The sequence below is a fragment of the Canis aureus genome, chromosome 7, assembly GCF_053574225.1.
Source record: "Canis aureus isolate CA01 chromosome 7, VMU_Caureus_v.1.0, whole genome shotgun sequence".
Classification (NCBI taxonomy): Eukaryota; Metazoa; Chordata; class Mammalia; order Carnivora; family Canidae; genus Canis; species Canis aureus.
The window spans coordinates 54,889,962-54,904,652 of NC_135617.1; the positions used below are offsets into that span (position 1 = coordinate 54,889,962).

General features: G+C 34.9%; 1 protein-coding gene across 1 annotated transcript in view; it reads left to right on the forward strand.

Moving 5' to 3' along the window:
* Nucleotides 1-6,426: 6,426 nt before the first annotated feature.
* Nucleotides 6,427-14,691, forward strand: part of CRISP1 (cysteine rich secretory protein 1) — a 30,765-nt gene continuing 22,500 nt past the window's right edge. The window contains exons 1-2 of the mRNA XM_077902610.1: nt 6,427-6,493; nt 10,478-10,545. Coding sequence (XP_077758736.1) covers nt 6,427-6,493; nt 10,478-10,545 — 135 coding nt within the window. The remainder of the gene's footprint in view (nt 6,494-10,477; nt 10,546-14,691) is intronic.

A 14,691-nucleotide genomic window follows, 5' to 3' on the forward strand; every position in this document is an offset into this window, starting at 1 on the left:
GAATTAGGGGTTTGCTGCAGTTACTTCCAAAATGGCTCCAGCAATCCTGTTACCTACATCTTTGTGTGATCTTGACTGAATCAGGGCTAGTCTCTGAGACCAATAGAATACCATTTTTTTTTTTTTTTTAGGAAGGAAACTGAGACATGATTCTTGTCAGCAAAGACCCAACAGTTTGAGAGAACAACTTTTTAAAGGTCACAGTTTGAGTATTTTTTTAAGATTTTATTTATTTATTCATGAGAGATACAGAGATACAGAGAGATACACGCAGAAGGAGAAGCAGGCTCCATGCAAGGAGCTGGATGTAGGACTCGATCCCGGGACTCCAGGATCACGCCCTGGGCCAAAGGCAGGCGCCAAACTGCTGAGGCACCCACGATGTATATGAGCCACCCAATACCATAGTGTGTGACTTCCAAGCCCATCATACAAATTATTGCAGCTTCCCCCTGAAGCTGTAAGGGCTTTCTTTTTCTTTTTCTTTTTCTTTTTTTTTTAATTTATTTTTTATTTTTTATTTTTTTTATTCGTGAGAGACACCCAGAGAGAGAGGCAGAGACAGAGGCAGAGGGAGAAGCAGGCTCCATGCAGGGAGCCCGACGTGGGACTCCATCCCTGGTCTTTAGGATCAGGCCCTGGGCTGAAGGCGGCGCTAAACCGTTGGTTGAGCCACCGGGCTGGCCCTGTAAGGACTTTAGCCAATCCATAGAACTACCAAAGTTTCCCACCAACAATCAGAAGCAACCTGAAAGTCATATGAATGAGTCAACTTGGAAGCAGGGAAGCCACCAGAGAGATAAATGCCTACAACCTGTAGATAATTGCATCTGACTATAATCAATGGGACACCCCAAGCTAAAACGGTTCAGTGAATCTGTTCTCAAATTTCGGATCCCCCAAAACTGTGAGGGGTCATATTTATTATTTTAAGCCACTTACCTTTGGGGTAATTTATTATAAGGGTAAAGAACTAAAATGAAGCTGAATAGAAGAGTGTATGCAAACTTTCATTCCAGATTACGGAATTGAGGGAGGCCGAATATATGACTCCAAAATGTGTTTTGTCATGTGGTTTTGAGCTGAAGGCAATTAAGGCCCAGCAGACTCAGGAAAACATTTTGTCTCTCTTAACTGCCTAAAGGAATTTAGATAGGGGACCTCTAGCAGGAAAACAGCTATTACCATAGATAACTTTTTATATCAGAAAGACTTATTTGCATGGGCAGGGCAAACATCTGTTTACCAAATATTGCTTTTGTGATGTTTCCGTGACTTTTCTTCCCCTTTGAAGCCCCAGACACCTACCTCCTTGCCATTAGCTCCAGATGGCATCTAAAACCTCAATTGCCTATGAGGCTCATATTTTTATGGGACTCAGTACACAGAAATTTGTTTTTCTCCTGTTAATCTGTCTTATGTCAACTTAGTTATTAGACTAACTAAAGAAACAGGGGAAGAAGGGAAAAATTTTCCACCCCTAAGAAGCTAAAATTATTGGACAAGAAGGGGAAAGTTCAAAGGCTGTGACATCCAAGAGGTTGCTTAGAATAAAATTCAAAAAATTAACTTGAGTTTATTCTGTATGACACATATTTGGATTTCAGAGTCTAGAGAATTTCAAGTGGTTGGGCCCAAGATTCCAGGTAAGTCTAGAGTTGTTGAGGCCTTGCAACAGAAAAGACTTTGAAGCCTAAGTACAATTTTCTTGAATGATGTGAAAAAGGAATTAGCCTCATAAGATTTCAGCCACAGTAGAAGAGAAAAGAGAGGAAATCTGGGGCCAGTGAAAAATGAGAGTGAAACCTCTGAATTGGAAATGATGTGTGTGTGTGTGTGTGCGTGCTCGCGTGTGCACGTGCATAACAGCATAAATCCCACACAGGAGATATTACCAGGTAGTCTCTTGCCCTTAGGGTGTTATAGCCATAATATATGTAACTGTTCTTGTACAGGCTTCATTTTCAAATCATGTTTAACACATAGATCTTGGTTTCTTCCTTCTCTGTGGTTATCTGTTTTATGTTTTCTAAGTAAATAATTGATTTTTTAAAGTTTTTCTTAAATGCATATATTTTCACAAACATCATGTGCTTACAAACACATTAGTCTTCATCTATCTCTTGAGAGTTTTCTGGGATAGTTCCAATTAAAAATATTCCATCATGTTGTTATATCATATGTTAGACCAATGTGTCTTGATTTTTTGTTTTAGAAAAAAAGTCATTGCAGATCATTTCTTACTATGCTAAGAAGCTTAAACAGAAAAAGAACAATGTATGAAAATAGGAGAGATGTGAACAGAAGCAGCCAACTGGCATCCATGCTTGGGGCTCACATGCAAATCAAGTTATTCTTTGCTTTCCAACACTTCCCAAATTCCTTTAAAACCATATTTGAAGCTGGTTAGCAACTCTATATGAAGACATCAGTGATATAAATATGGGCAGCATTGTGTTGGGTAGAGCAATGCCAGGAATTGACAGGACCAGCAGATAAAACCAAAGCAATTAAGTTTCCATAAACACTTGCTATTGAATCAACAGTCTTCTTTATAAACAACAGCACAGCAAGAAGTCAATGACAAATTATACTTTTCCAATACATAGACCATACTGGTTTGATGAAGCAACAGAATTCTTTTCAATTTTTCTTTTTAAGATGTGGGAGGAAAAAAAAATTGCTCAGACATTTGTGAGCTTTACTTCAGAAGTCAAGTTTTCTGTCTGCAAAATGTTAAATCTCTTACCAACAGCAACAGAAATATTCCTATGAAACAGTGAGCAATTTTTGAGTGATATTTAATCCTCCTTTCCCATAGACCATTTTCCAGGTACTCATTATGAACTCTTTGATGAGACCAGAAAATTCTGTCTCCAGAGCCTCCAACTTCTGTTATTTTTTATTTCATATCTCCCACCTCAACACATAATACAAAATAGCATATGATTATACACTTTTTACCTTATTTTGTTCCCTGTAGATATTCAACTGACCTTTCTCAGGAAGGATCCGAGGAAAACTTTATTATTAAATAACAATGTCTTCTTTCTTCCAGAGAACAAAGAAAAAATCTGCAATGGGGAAAAAGAGAGAAAAAGAAAAAGATGCTGGTTAGTCATGTAGATAGAGACTTCAACATAAAATGGCCACGCACTCATAAATACAGACGTTTCCCAAGTTTTTAGAATAATAAATCAAAAATATCTGATGATACTTAATTTTAGAGTGGCTTTTCTACTACCATAGCTGATTTCTGTTTGTGCCATTCTTCTTTGCTGTTAAGGTCCTATTTATTTATTGTCATCTTGCTCAAATAACATCTGGAGTATTTCATATTTTACTATTTAGTATGTAGTATAATATGATTTAGTATATCCAGATTTTTCAGTTAGTTGTTTCCACATAACTTCTGGACAAATTTCTGATACAATGCTCCCATATTACAGGCAGTTTTCCTATTGGACAAGAAGTTCCCAAGGAAAATAGATTATCTTTTCATTTCTAGAACCTCAAAGTGCCTGGCATTCATAATACATTTGCCATAAACACACTGACGGTACAGTATGCAGGGAGTGGAGTGCAAACTTCATAGGATTGTGCAGTTTAAATTTGGTTGTTCAATGTGTCTCCAATGTCTACAAGAAGGCACAGTTCCTAGTAATACCTCAATAAATATTTATTGAATGATTACATGCATGCATGTAATAAAGCTGATAAATCGTTTCTCTTATCTGGGCCACGGGGCCACTTTCCCTTTCAGTGTTCTGGTTATCTGATTGCGGCTCCACTGAATCATGCAGTTAATCTTTGCAACTTGTTCAACGTGTGGAAGTTTAAGACTGGTGAGGTCCATTGATGATGCGGTCTAGATCCTAAACTTGAAATGCATACACAATCATGACTTGCAATCTTCACAGTCTTTAGATTTGTTCTCATTACTATGCACTCATGTTCTTTTTCTGCTGTAAATTCCTGGATCTCTTATAAGCATTTTCTTTGCACTGACTTCCTCATAGAGCAAATCTTTCCTGCAGGGTATTGTTTAAAAGCCAGAGCACACCATATAGCCAAATATCTGGTTCTCATTCAGGACACTGAATTTTACACACTGTATGAACTTGGTAAGTTGTATACTGTCTTTAAGTGTCAGTTTACTTATTTGAAAAGTGAGGTTAATGACAAATGAGTATGTAATCACATTGTCACAATGTAAAATAAGAGAGCATACGTGGTCTTATTTTAACACCATCCATTAAATCTAAAAGTAAATGCTTGTTATTTCCATGCTTTTAGTAAGGGATTAATAAACTTACACATACATACAAAGGTAAGGTAATATTAGTAATTCAGATTATTCCCATAAATTTCTTGTAGTAGATTGAAGAAAAACTATTTTTCATGTAGGGCCAATTACCATGTAGTTACACAGATCCTAATGTATGAAGGTAGGTCTCTTCTATTTCAGAAATTAGATGACACTGCTGCCAAAATAACCCGCCAGTCAAACTCAAATAAGCAATGACCCTCTGTCTCTCTTTTAATTAAAGGTAGGCTGTTTTCACATTTTACCTTGGGGAGCCACCAGGTATTTCATGAGTTGTCATAAATCAGGTAAGTGTATAAATGAATCTGTTTATGTATTCCATTGTATTGCCTTGGTCCATGTCCATACTTGTGCCTCTAGTACTTGGTCTTAATTACTACAGTATTATAGTAAATCTTAATATCTTACAGTAGAAGTCTCCAACATTTTCATCAGTGTTGAATCAAGTTTCTAGAAGAAAATAGTTTCATGACTCATGACTTTGGGATGATGGAAATTTCTTAAATAGGATCTCTCTTACTCTCTCTCTTTCTCCCATATGTGCACACACACACATGCACACACACACACACACATTAACCATAAAAAAAGAAAGACAAACCAGACATACTTAAATTAATATCTTTTGTTTAACAAAAGATACAATTAAGAGTTCAAAAAATAAGGCACAGACTAACAAGATATTTGCAACACATACATTTGACAAATACTTCATATCAAAAACATATGGAGAATCCCTACAAATCAGTTATAATAGTAAAAAAGACAATCTAATTATAATAACAAGCAACGGATTTGACAGAGACTTCACAAAAGGTAATATATAAAAGTTTATATCAAAGTGGCTAATAAACATATAAAGATACATTCAATAACATTAGTAATTAGACAAATATAAATTAAAAACTATGATGAAATACTATTACAAAAACATAAGGGATAAATTTAAAAAAAAAAAGCTGAGAATACAGAGTATGGGTGAGGATGTAAAGTTGATAAAAGTATAAATTTCTAGAATTCCTTTGGAAAAGTATTTAATAATACCTACTAAAGGAAAACTCATGTATATCATTTAATCCAGTAATTTCACTTTTGGGTATCTATCCCCCCCCTAAAAAAGTGAATAATAATATGCACCAAAATCGGCAAAATGTTTATGTAAGTTTTATTCATAATAGATCTAAACTGAAAATGAATGAACCTTCCATTAACAATAGAATGGGTAAATAAATTGTATTGTCTACACACAGTAGGATACTGCACAACTATTAACAAAAATAAACATTGCATGCAACATGAGTGAATCTCCCAGGTATAATATTAAGGAGAAGGGGTTAAACACCAAAAATATATATACTCTACCTACATGAAATTTCAAATTGATAAAATTAACCCACAGTTATGGAACCAGAATGATTTTTACTCTTGGAACTTAACTGAGTAAAAAGGGGAATGAAGGATCCTCCTAGTTGCTTTGATTGTGGTTGCACAGGTATATACATATTCACAAATTTGTCAATTTGTACACTTAAAATTTAGGTACTTTACTAAATGAAATTTTTACCTTATTAATTTTTTTAAATTGACAAATTCACAGAAGCAAAGAGGATAAAAAATATTGATGTTGTATTCCTTATAGAGTTTATTCATATGACTTCTTTGGTTCTGACAATGAAGGGACTTCATGTAAATGCTTTTTGGGAAGGTCATGATCTAAAAGTTAATATGTGAGAAGGCATTCCCAAGGGCATGTTAGAAGGCCATAATCCATTCTCCTCAGTCTTTCCTTCATTCTTGATCTTTCCTCTAAAAATTTGCAAATATCCATGTTCTAGTTATATATTAAGAAGAAATACAATCAGAAAACAGAAATATAAGGAAAACAAATTTAAATGATCAGTGTATCAAGTTTCTGGTATTATTATCTGAAAATATTTTAAGAGTTTTGGCTTAACATTGCCTACTGCATGTGAAATGATTGTGTTAAGTAGGTACTGATACTGAAGTCAGGGAGGTGATATATCTGCTGTTCCCGTAATACTTCTGTTCAGAAAAACTGCCCTTCCCTGAGTCTATGCATCTAAAATTCCTTGGTTAAAATGACCCACTTGGTTCCTAGGTTTGCAGTCCTTCAAGCAATGGACAATCATTCAGACCGTTCTGGAGGTATAGCCCTGGTCCAGGCCATAGGACCAATCCTGTTATAATACTCTAGTGAATATGCCTCAGTCTTGATCCCCAAAACCTCTCACTCTGGATGCACTTACTTTTCCCACCCCTACAACCTCTACTTTACCTCTGAGACGTGCTCTCCAATTCTAACCTCTCTGTCTACACCTTCGTACAGGATTACTTCTGCAGGATTCCCTGTTTGCCAAAATCTCTGCCTGTTGCCTGTGGTTTACATCCCTTCAGCTTGACCCTCAAATTCTGTCTCTACAGACCCCAAATCTGTACTTCATAATAATTCTTGGCCAACAGAATTACCTTCATAGTTACCTGCATTCAATCCTCATCCAAAAATGCTTCACATACTACTGATGCCCAAATGTAAACCTTACCTTCATGTTTTGATTCAGTTGCTCCAAGTGTATGTCTGACTCTTAAACAAAGGTATCCTCCTCCTTTCCTTGTAGCCTCTGTTCTCTGAGGAGTTTTTGGTTGAGTGTGCACATTTTACCTATTCATAAACCTCAAGCCAAAACTTGGACTCAAAGACCTGAGGGTTCTGTTTTAGCACTTACCCTCTGGCTTAGTCCCCTGAATTTTGAGTTTGCTTTTGTTTGCCCTTACCTTTGCTAAGCGAAATAAGTCAGATGAAGAAGGACAAATACTTCATGATTTCACTTTTACACAAAATCTAAAAACCAAAACAAACAAAACAAAACCTAGAGTTGTAGATATAGAAAACAGATTGATAGTGGCCAAAGGGGAGGTCGTGAGGGGTGAGTGGGGATGGTGAAATGGGTGAAGGAGATTAAGAAGTACAAATTTCTAGCTGTGAAATGAACAAGTCTTAGGGATTAAAGCATAGGGAATATAGTTAACATTGTGTTAACTTTGTAAGATGACTTTTTGTAGTGACCATTTTATACTGTATACAGATGTCAAATCACTATGTTGTATACCTGAAACTGATATAATATTGCATGTCAATTATATATCAATAAGAAAATGAAGGATGTTTTACACAGCCACCAAGGAAGCTATAGCTAGTAATTAATAAATTATATGCTACTGAAATAAAAAGTCAGAGTTCCTTGGAGGAGCTAAAAATGCTAAGGTAACTGATTTCCATCGACACTAATTTTCCCATAATTATTCTCAAGAGTCCTGATAGTTATCTTGTGATTGCTTTCAATTCTTGCTTAGGATACAGATCCTGGCATTAAATCATCCCTATACAGGATTGTATCAAATTCCTTATGCATCTCATACCATTAAATAATGATTTTTTAATTTGTTTATCACAGAAGAAAGATAAAATATTTGAATATAAAATATCTTAGGTGTATTTATATATTTACAATAACGTGGGCAGTACTGTATGTTTTCAAAGACCTTCTGTCATAATTAATTAGAATCTGCTTATAAAATATGATATACTCTTAAACTTGGATTATGAAGCCCATTAAGCAGATTGCAGCATTCTGAAAAAAAAAATTTTTAAACTCTAAAGAGCTGATTGTTTTATATAGTCCTGATATGCCATCTGTATTTCCATCATATTGGATTTCATTCTAAACAAAAGGAAATTGATTTTCAGAGAATTCGTGTTATTTGCCAGCATCATAAGTAATAGGAGATCCTAGGATAAAACTGTAGTATTTTAGCTCCAGGACCAGTATAAGTTTTATTATATTGCACTATAGTGAATTATTAGATTGTGTGTGTGTGTGTCTGAATTAGCCAGTTATTTCAACTGTGCAAAACTAATTTATTAAATATCTATTAAACACTATTATGTATCAGGTACACTTAGAAAAAAAATTAGATTTATGTCATCTTTAAAAAAACTCTAAAAAATTCAGTTGATTTCAAATTTGGAGTGCAAATCCTGTAATTATTCTTTAAAAAAATCCTAAAAATGGCTTGATATTTGTTTTAAAATATGCATAAGGTATAATAACAATGAAGTACAGTATAATAATTGAAATTCTGGGAAAAAGAGGATACAATATTTTATATAAATTTTTCTATGTGTAAATCTAAGTACTAAATTTGTACATAAGGAAAAAAAATACTTGAAAGATAAAATCTAAATTATTAATGCCAATTGTTCAATTGGTGTGAAACAAGTAACTTTTTTTTAGTTCTTAAACCTTTTATAACAGCTTTTTTGAGGTATAATTAAGGTACATGTTAGTGTATACTTAAGAAAAAATTATAACTATTAAGACAATGAGAATATACACACCATCACCTCATATTTCCCCTCAGAAAACAGAACAGAAGTTATAGACAGCTTCATCATGGGGATCAACTTGAATAATAACACTTAAGTGTGGGTGGGGTATAAATATTAATGTGTTTGTGAAATATATATCAATCTATATTGCAGAAGCTCTTTTTAAATGTTTTTTCAGTTAATTCAGAGGGAAAATGTCTGTTTTACTGGATGTTTTGAGGATTAAGTAAAAGAATGGAATTCATATTTCATGATTTATATTGCTATATTACTATGAATCTAAAAGTTTTGAGGGTATATGACATTTTAGAAGGAGAAAGTGAAGAAGGGAAAGAAAGAGTTGAAAAAAAAAAGAGTGATAAAGAGGAGACTGCGTGTTCATGTTTCCTGAAAGAATTGATTTACAGAATCCCCCTCTTTGGCAGTGGGCAGGAGAAGCTTGAGGAAAACAGCAAATCACATCATGTGTATTATTCTGCACAAGTCATTCCATCTGTTTTTTTGTTTTGTTTTGTTTTGTTTTGTTTTTTAGTTTTACCTTAAAATATGAACTAAACTATTGGCTTTTAATGCTTTCCACTCAGCAGGATGAATTCAGAATAAGCTTGGCAGATTGCTAAAAGAAGGTGCTAACCAAATTTAATAACCTATACTAAGTAAATTTAATAACCTATAGTCAGAAACCTTATCAAGCAGAAATAAAGGAGAGTGTATATTAGCTCTGATTTTCCTGTCTCACGATGACAACCATGCTTAGCAGAGTGATCATATATACAGAATATCTCTAAGTCGTGTATATAAGTTACTAAGACTATGATCACATCTCTTCTCTATACGCAATAGAGAACTCAAATATAATCTTGTTATGTTTTCATATTAGTTTCGTATTGTGACTGTAACAAATTACTATAAACGTAGTGTCTTAAAACAACACAAATTTATTATCTTAGAGTTCTGGAGGTCAAAAGTCCAAATGGGTCTCACCAGGTAGGCTAAAATCAAGATTCAACAAGGAAGCACCAGGGAAGAATTCATTTCCTTGCCTTTTTCTACTTCCAGAGATTGCTCACATTCTTTGACTCATGTTCCCTTCTTCTGTCTTCAAAGGCAGCAATGATGGGTCCAGTCTTTCTCATGATTCATCACTGACATTAATTCCCTCTTCTAAATGTAAGTACCCTATAAGCTCACATGGATATTCCAGGATAATCTCTCTACTTTATTTGTTTTTAAAGATTTATTTATTTTAGAGAGAGAAAGAGAACATGTATGTATGCAGTCATGCAAACAAGTTGGGAGAGGGAGAGAGAGAATCTTAAGCAAACTTCCCACTGAGCATGGAACCCAAAGTAGGGTTCTATCTCAGGACCCTGAGATCATGACCTGAACTGAAATCAATAGTCAGACACTTAACCAACTGAGCCCCCCAGGCACCCCAACCTCCCTACTTTAAAGTCAGCTGATTAGCAATTTGAATTCCATCTGCTACCTTAATTCTCTTTGTCCTATAATGCAACATATTCAAAGGTTCTGGGCATTAAGACATGAAATCTATCCTTCCCACCACAGTTCTGTCTTCCGCTGTTGGTTCCACTGATTAACATATTCAATTTTGTCCTGATCCTGAAGATTTCTTTTTGCAGGAAATGCAAATACACCATACAAGTGGTTTGAAAAAAAGGTTTATTATAAAACACAATCCCAGAAGTTGACAATAATCTAAATTTATGTTTTCTTTTCAGGGGTGACAATGAAATACTTCTTGTATTTGGCTGCTGCTGCTGGCTTCCTGCCTATTTCGATTATAAGAGTATGTGAGGATTGTATGTTTCAAAATTACTTTCCAGAAAAGGATAAGAGCTATCCCTGTAGAACTCATTTTGTTACAGACACTGTTGTGAGGACACTTGGCCCATTATTCACCTCGGTCTCACCATAGGCCATGTTGAGCAAGTACTATTCTTAATTTCCCATTGCAGAGAAAAGACCCAAAACACAGGGAAGGGAAGTAATTGGCCAATGTCAGATAACTGGGAAGTGGAAGAACATGAAAGTTAACCTAACCAGTTTGGCTTCCTGGGCTCATGCCAATTTCATTATAGCTCCTCTGGATGATTCAAAAAACTGAGAATGTAGAGCAGGAATAACTTCTTTATAATGTAACATGCATTCCTCATGACTAAATGGGAAAAATACTGTTGTGGGTTTTTTGTTTTGTTTTGTTTTTTACCCAAAAAAGCAAGTATTCCATAAATATCCCAATTATACTATCTGATTTGTGACTGTAACAAAAATTTATCACATCAAAATTAAATATAAAATGAAAGTGTGAATAGCAAGAAGAGAAGTGTGAGGAACTGTAAGCCTGTAATCAATATATGAAGCCTGCCCCTCACTACTTATTAAAGACAAGAACTTCACCAATCACAAAATAAAAACAAAACACTCAATGGTGTAAAGAAGAAGTCCTTAATATTTTTGGTCACCCAATGATATGTACCTCTAAGTAGCCTCAATGACAAAAATATTACATTTTTTTCAGAATACCCAAAATATTTTTATGATGAACTGAAGTCAATAGCTTTGGTACAGAAAATGAGTGATTTTTATGTTTTCATGTGCTAGATAGGAGTCAAAAATGGGAGGCATTTACCTTTATAAATTAAAACCTATATACATTTAATTTTATAAATTAAAATATACATACATCAGACTATTGGGGTACTGATTTAGGTTTTATCACTCACCTCTCCCCCAAAGAACCAGGTAGAACTCTTATCCAATAACCAATAATACTCAAATACAGTGGAAGTACAATCTTAAAGAGTTCTCCTTCCTCCCCTTTGGCTCTATTCCCATTTTACTCCCCCAGTGTGTGTTTGTTGGGGGTGGGGGGGTGTCTTCACACTTCACAGTAAGGAAAAGCTAATCTGAAGTATAGACACTATCAGAGAGAAAGAAGAAAGTGAGAAAGCAACTTTTGCCTTTCAGACCTAATCAGTACTTGGCTGGTGTATGTCACTTAGCCCACATTCGAGGAGACAGCCTGGTATCTGGCATCACTTGGTAGAGCAAGCTGAAAAAGTATACTAATGAAGAGAACAGCCTTGAGCAAATATTCCAAGGCAGAATAGAAACTGGAACATTACAATGATTAAAAGAAAATCACTGAGACTAAAGAAAAGTAGGGGAGCATGTCTTCAATAGAGGCTGAGAGGTCAGCAGAGTTTTCATAGGCCTTGTAAAAAAATAGTTTTTCTTTCTAAGAAATTATTGAAAGACTTTTAAAAGGAAAGGGACTCCATCATTTCAGTATTTTGAAATGTTTACTCTGGTGGATGACTGGAGAATAAATTGTGAAAGACTGGATAGGGGAATAGGAAGGAAGGTATAGAGGTGATAGGATGTATTTGAAGGCTAGAAGGCCAGTAGGAGGCCAGGCTATAGCTCGTCAGTCCAGGTGAAGAACAAGAAGTCTGAGAGATAGGAGAAAAATTAGAAGAATGTGTTGTCCCTTAAATGGAAAGACTATTTCTACACTGGGAGCTTAGGCATCGGAGTTAGCAGCCAACAGATCAAATAGAATGAAACAGTAAAAAAATATTGAATTTATAAATTAAACTTGTTAGTGACCTTAATAGGAGTTGTTTCAAAGCAAAGTATCTCAACTTCAGAACTACTGACACTTTGTTATGGAATAATTATTTTATTAATAATAATTCTCAGGGAGTCTTTCCTGAGCCTTTTAAGGATGTATAGCAAAATCACTGGCCTCTATCAACAAGATGGTGGAGTACTCATCCTAATTCAGTCATGACAACCAGAAATTTCTCTAGACATTGCTTATTGCATGGGAGGAGGAAGAAGTTATTTAAGGAGGAGGTATACCATTCCTGGTATAGAACGTTGGTTTTAGTGGAACACATAGGGGAAGGATGAATGTAGACAATATTACTTAGAGGGTGGGAAATTAAAGACAGTCAGTACTTGCAAATTTTTCAGGAATTTTGGTAGGGAAGAAAAGTAGAAAGTCCATGATGCAATAGGGAAGTGAGATAAATGAAGAGTTTTGTTTGTTTAAGTTACGAGCAACATTATCATGAATAAATGCCAACAGAAAGGATAAAAAAATGGTTGGAATGATAATGAGTAATAGGAGATTAATTATAATGGAAAAATAATGAGTAATGTGAGATTTGGGGAAATGTGGAAGAAAATGGAGTAAATAACATTGGAGAGAAATAGTGTTTTTTGTTTTTTGTTTTTTGTTTTTTTTTAAGATTCCATTTATCTATTCATAGAGACCGAGAGAGGCAAAGACACAGGCAGAGGGAGAAGCAGGCATCATACAGAGAGCCCGATGTGGGACTCGATCCGGGGCCCCCAGGATCACACCCTGGGCTGCAGGCAGCGCTAAGCCACTGCACCACCGGGGCTGAGAGAAATAGTTTCTGAAAGAATGATCTGCTTTTAATTTTTTTGAGGAACTGTCCTACTATTTTCCATTATGGCATATTTTCCATTATGTCTTTTTTTTTTTTTTGAGAACCACATTGATTTTATCTCCCCTATTGTATGACAGTTTAATTATTGCAGGCAGATTAAGTTAGAATTTGCTTTACAACTTTCTAGACCAAGAGTTGGCAAACCACAGCCAGTGAACCCGCCAAAGAATCCAGATCCTTCACCAAACAATCAGAGATTGATTTGCTTACATGAGTTTTTACCAATTCTTTCCTTGGTGAAGAGGAAATACATATTACTTTATATTTTCTGGATATGATTATGGTTTTATCAGTCTTTATGTTGCACTTATTCTCCTTCCTAACACTATGTTAAGCTTTTATACAGAGTGACTCATTTAATCCTCATATAAACCCAACTTGGTAAAGACGATTATTCACATTTTATAATTAGAAGAGTGAGGCACAGAAATTTAGGTCACTTTCCCATTATGTCTTAACAGTTTACAGGGTTCCCTTTTCTCCACATCCTAACAACACTTGAAATCTTATTTTTAATAATAGCCATCCTAACAGGTATTTGGTGATATATCATGGTTTTCATTTTCATTTCCCTGATGATTAATGAGGTTAACCACATTTTCATATATATATTGGCCATTTATGTTTTTTTTTTGGAAAAATGTCTGTTTAGGTTCTTTTTTTTTTTTAGAGAGTTATTTGTTTTGCTGTTTTGTTTTGTTTTGCTGATAGGTCATATGAGTTCCTTTTATATTTTGGATATTAACTCCTTATCAAATATATAGCTTGAAATATTTTTCCCATTCATTAAGTTGCCTTTTTATCTTTCTGATTGTTTCCTTTGCTGTGCATAAGCTTTTTAGTTTGATACAATCCTACTTGTTTATTTTTTCTTTTATTGTCTGTGCTTGCTAAGATAAATGTCAAGGAACTTTTTCCTTATTTTTTCTTCTAAGAGTTTTATGGTTTCAGGTCTTACATTTAAGTCTTTAATCCACTTCAAGTTAATTTTAATTTTTTTTTAATTTATTTATGATAGTCACAGAGAGAGAGAGAGAGGCAGAGACATAGGCAGAGGGAGAAGCAGGCTCCATGCACCAGGAGCCTGATGTGGGATTCGATCCCAGGTCTCCAGGATCGCGCCCTGGGCCAAAGGCAGGCACCAAACACTGCGCCACCCAGGGATCCCTCAAGTTAATTTTAATGTATGGTGTGACATAAGAGTCTAATTTCAAGCCTTTGCATGTGGAAATCCAGTTTTAAATTTGCCAAGAGGGTAAATATTATATTAAATGCTTTTACAACATACACAAGATAATAATAATTAATTGTAAAGAGGGCAGGAGGAAACTTTGAGAGATATTGATATGTTTATCTTTTGCTTGTCTTGATGGTGGTGATAGATTCATAAGTGTATACTTACCCAAACTCATTGAATTGTTTACATTAAACATGTATAGCTTTCACATGTT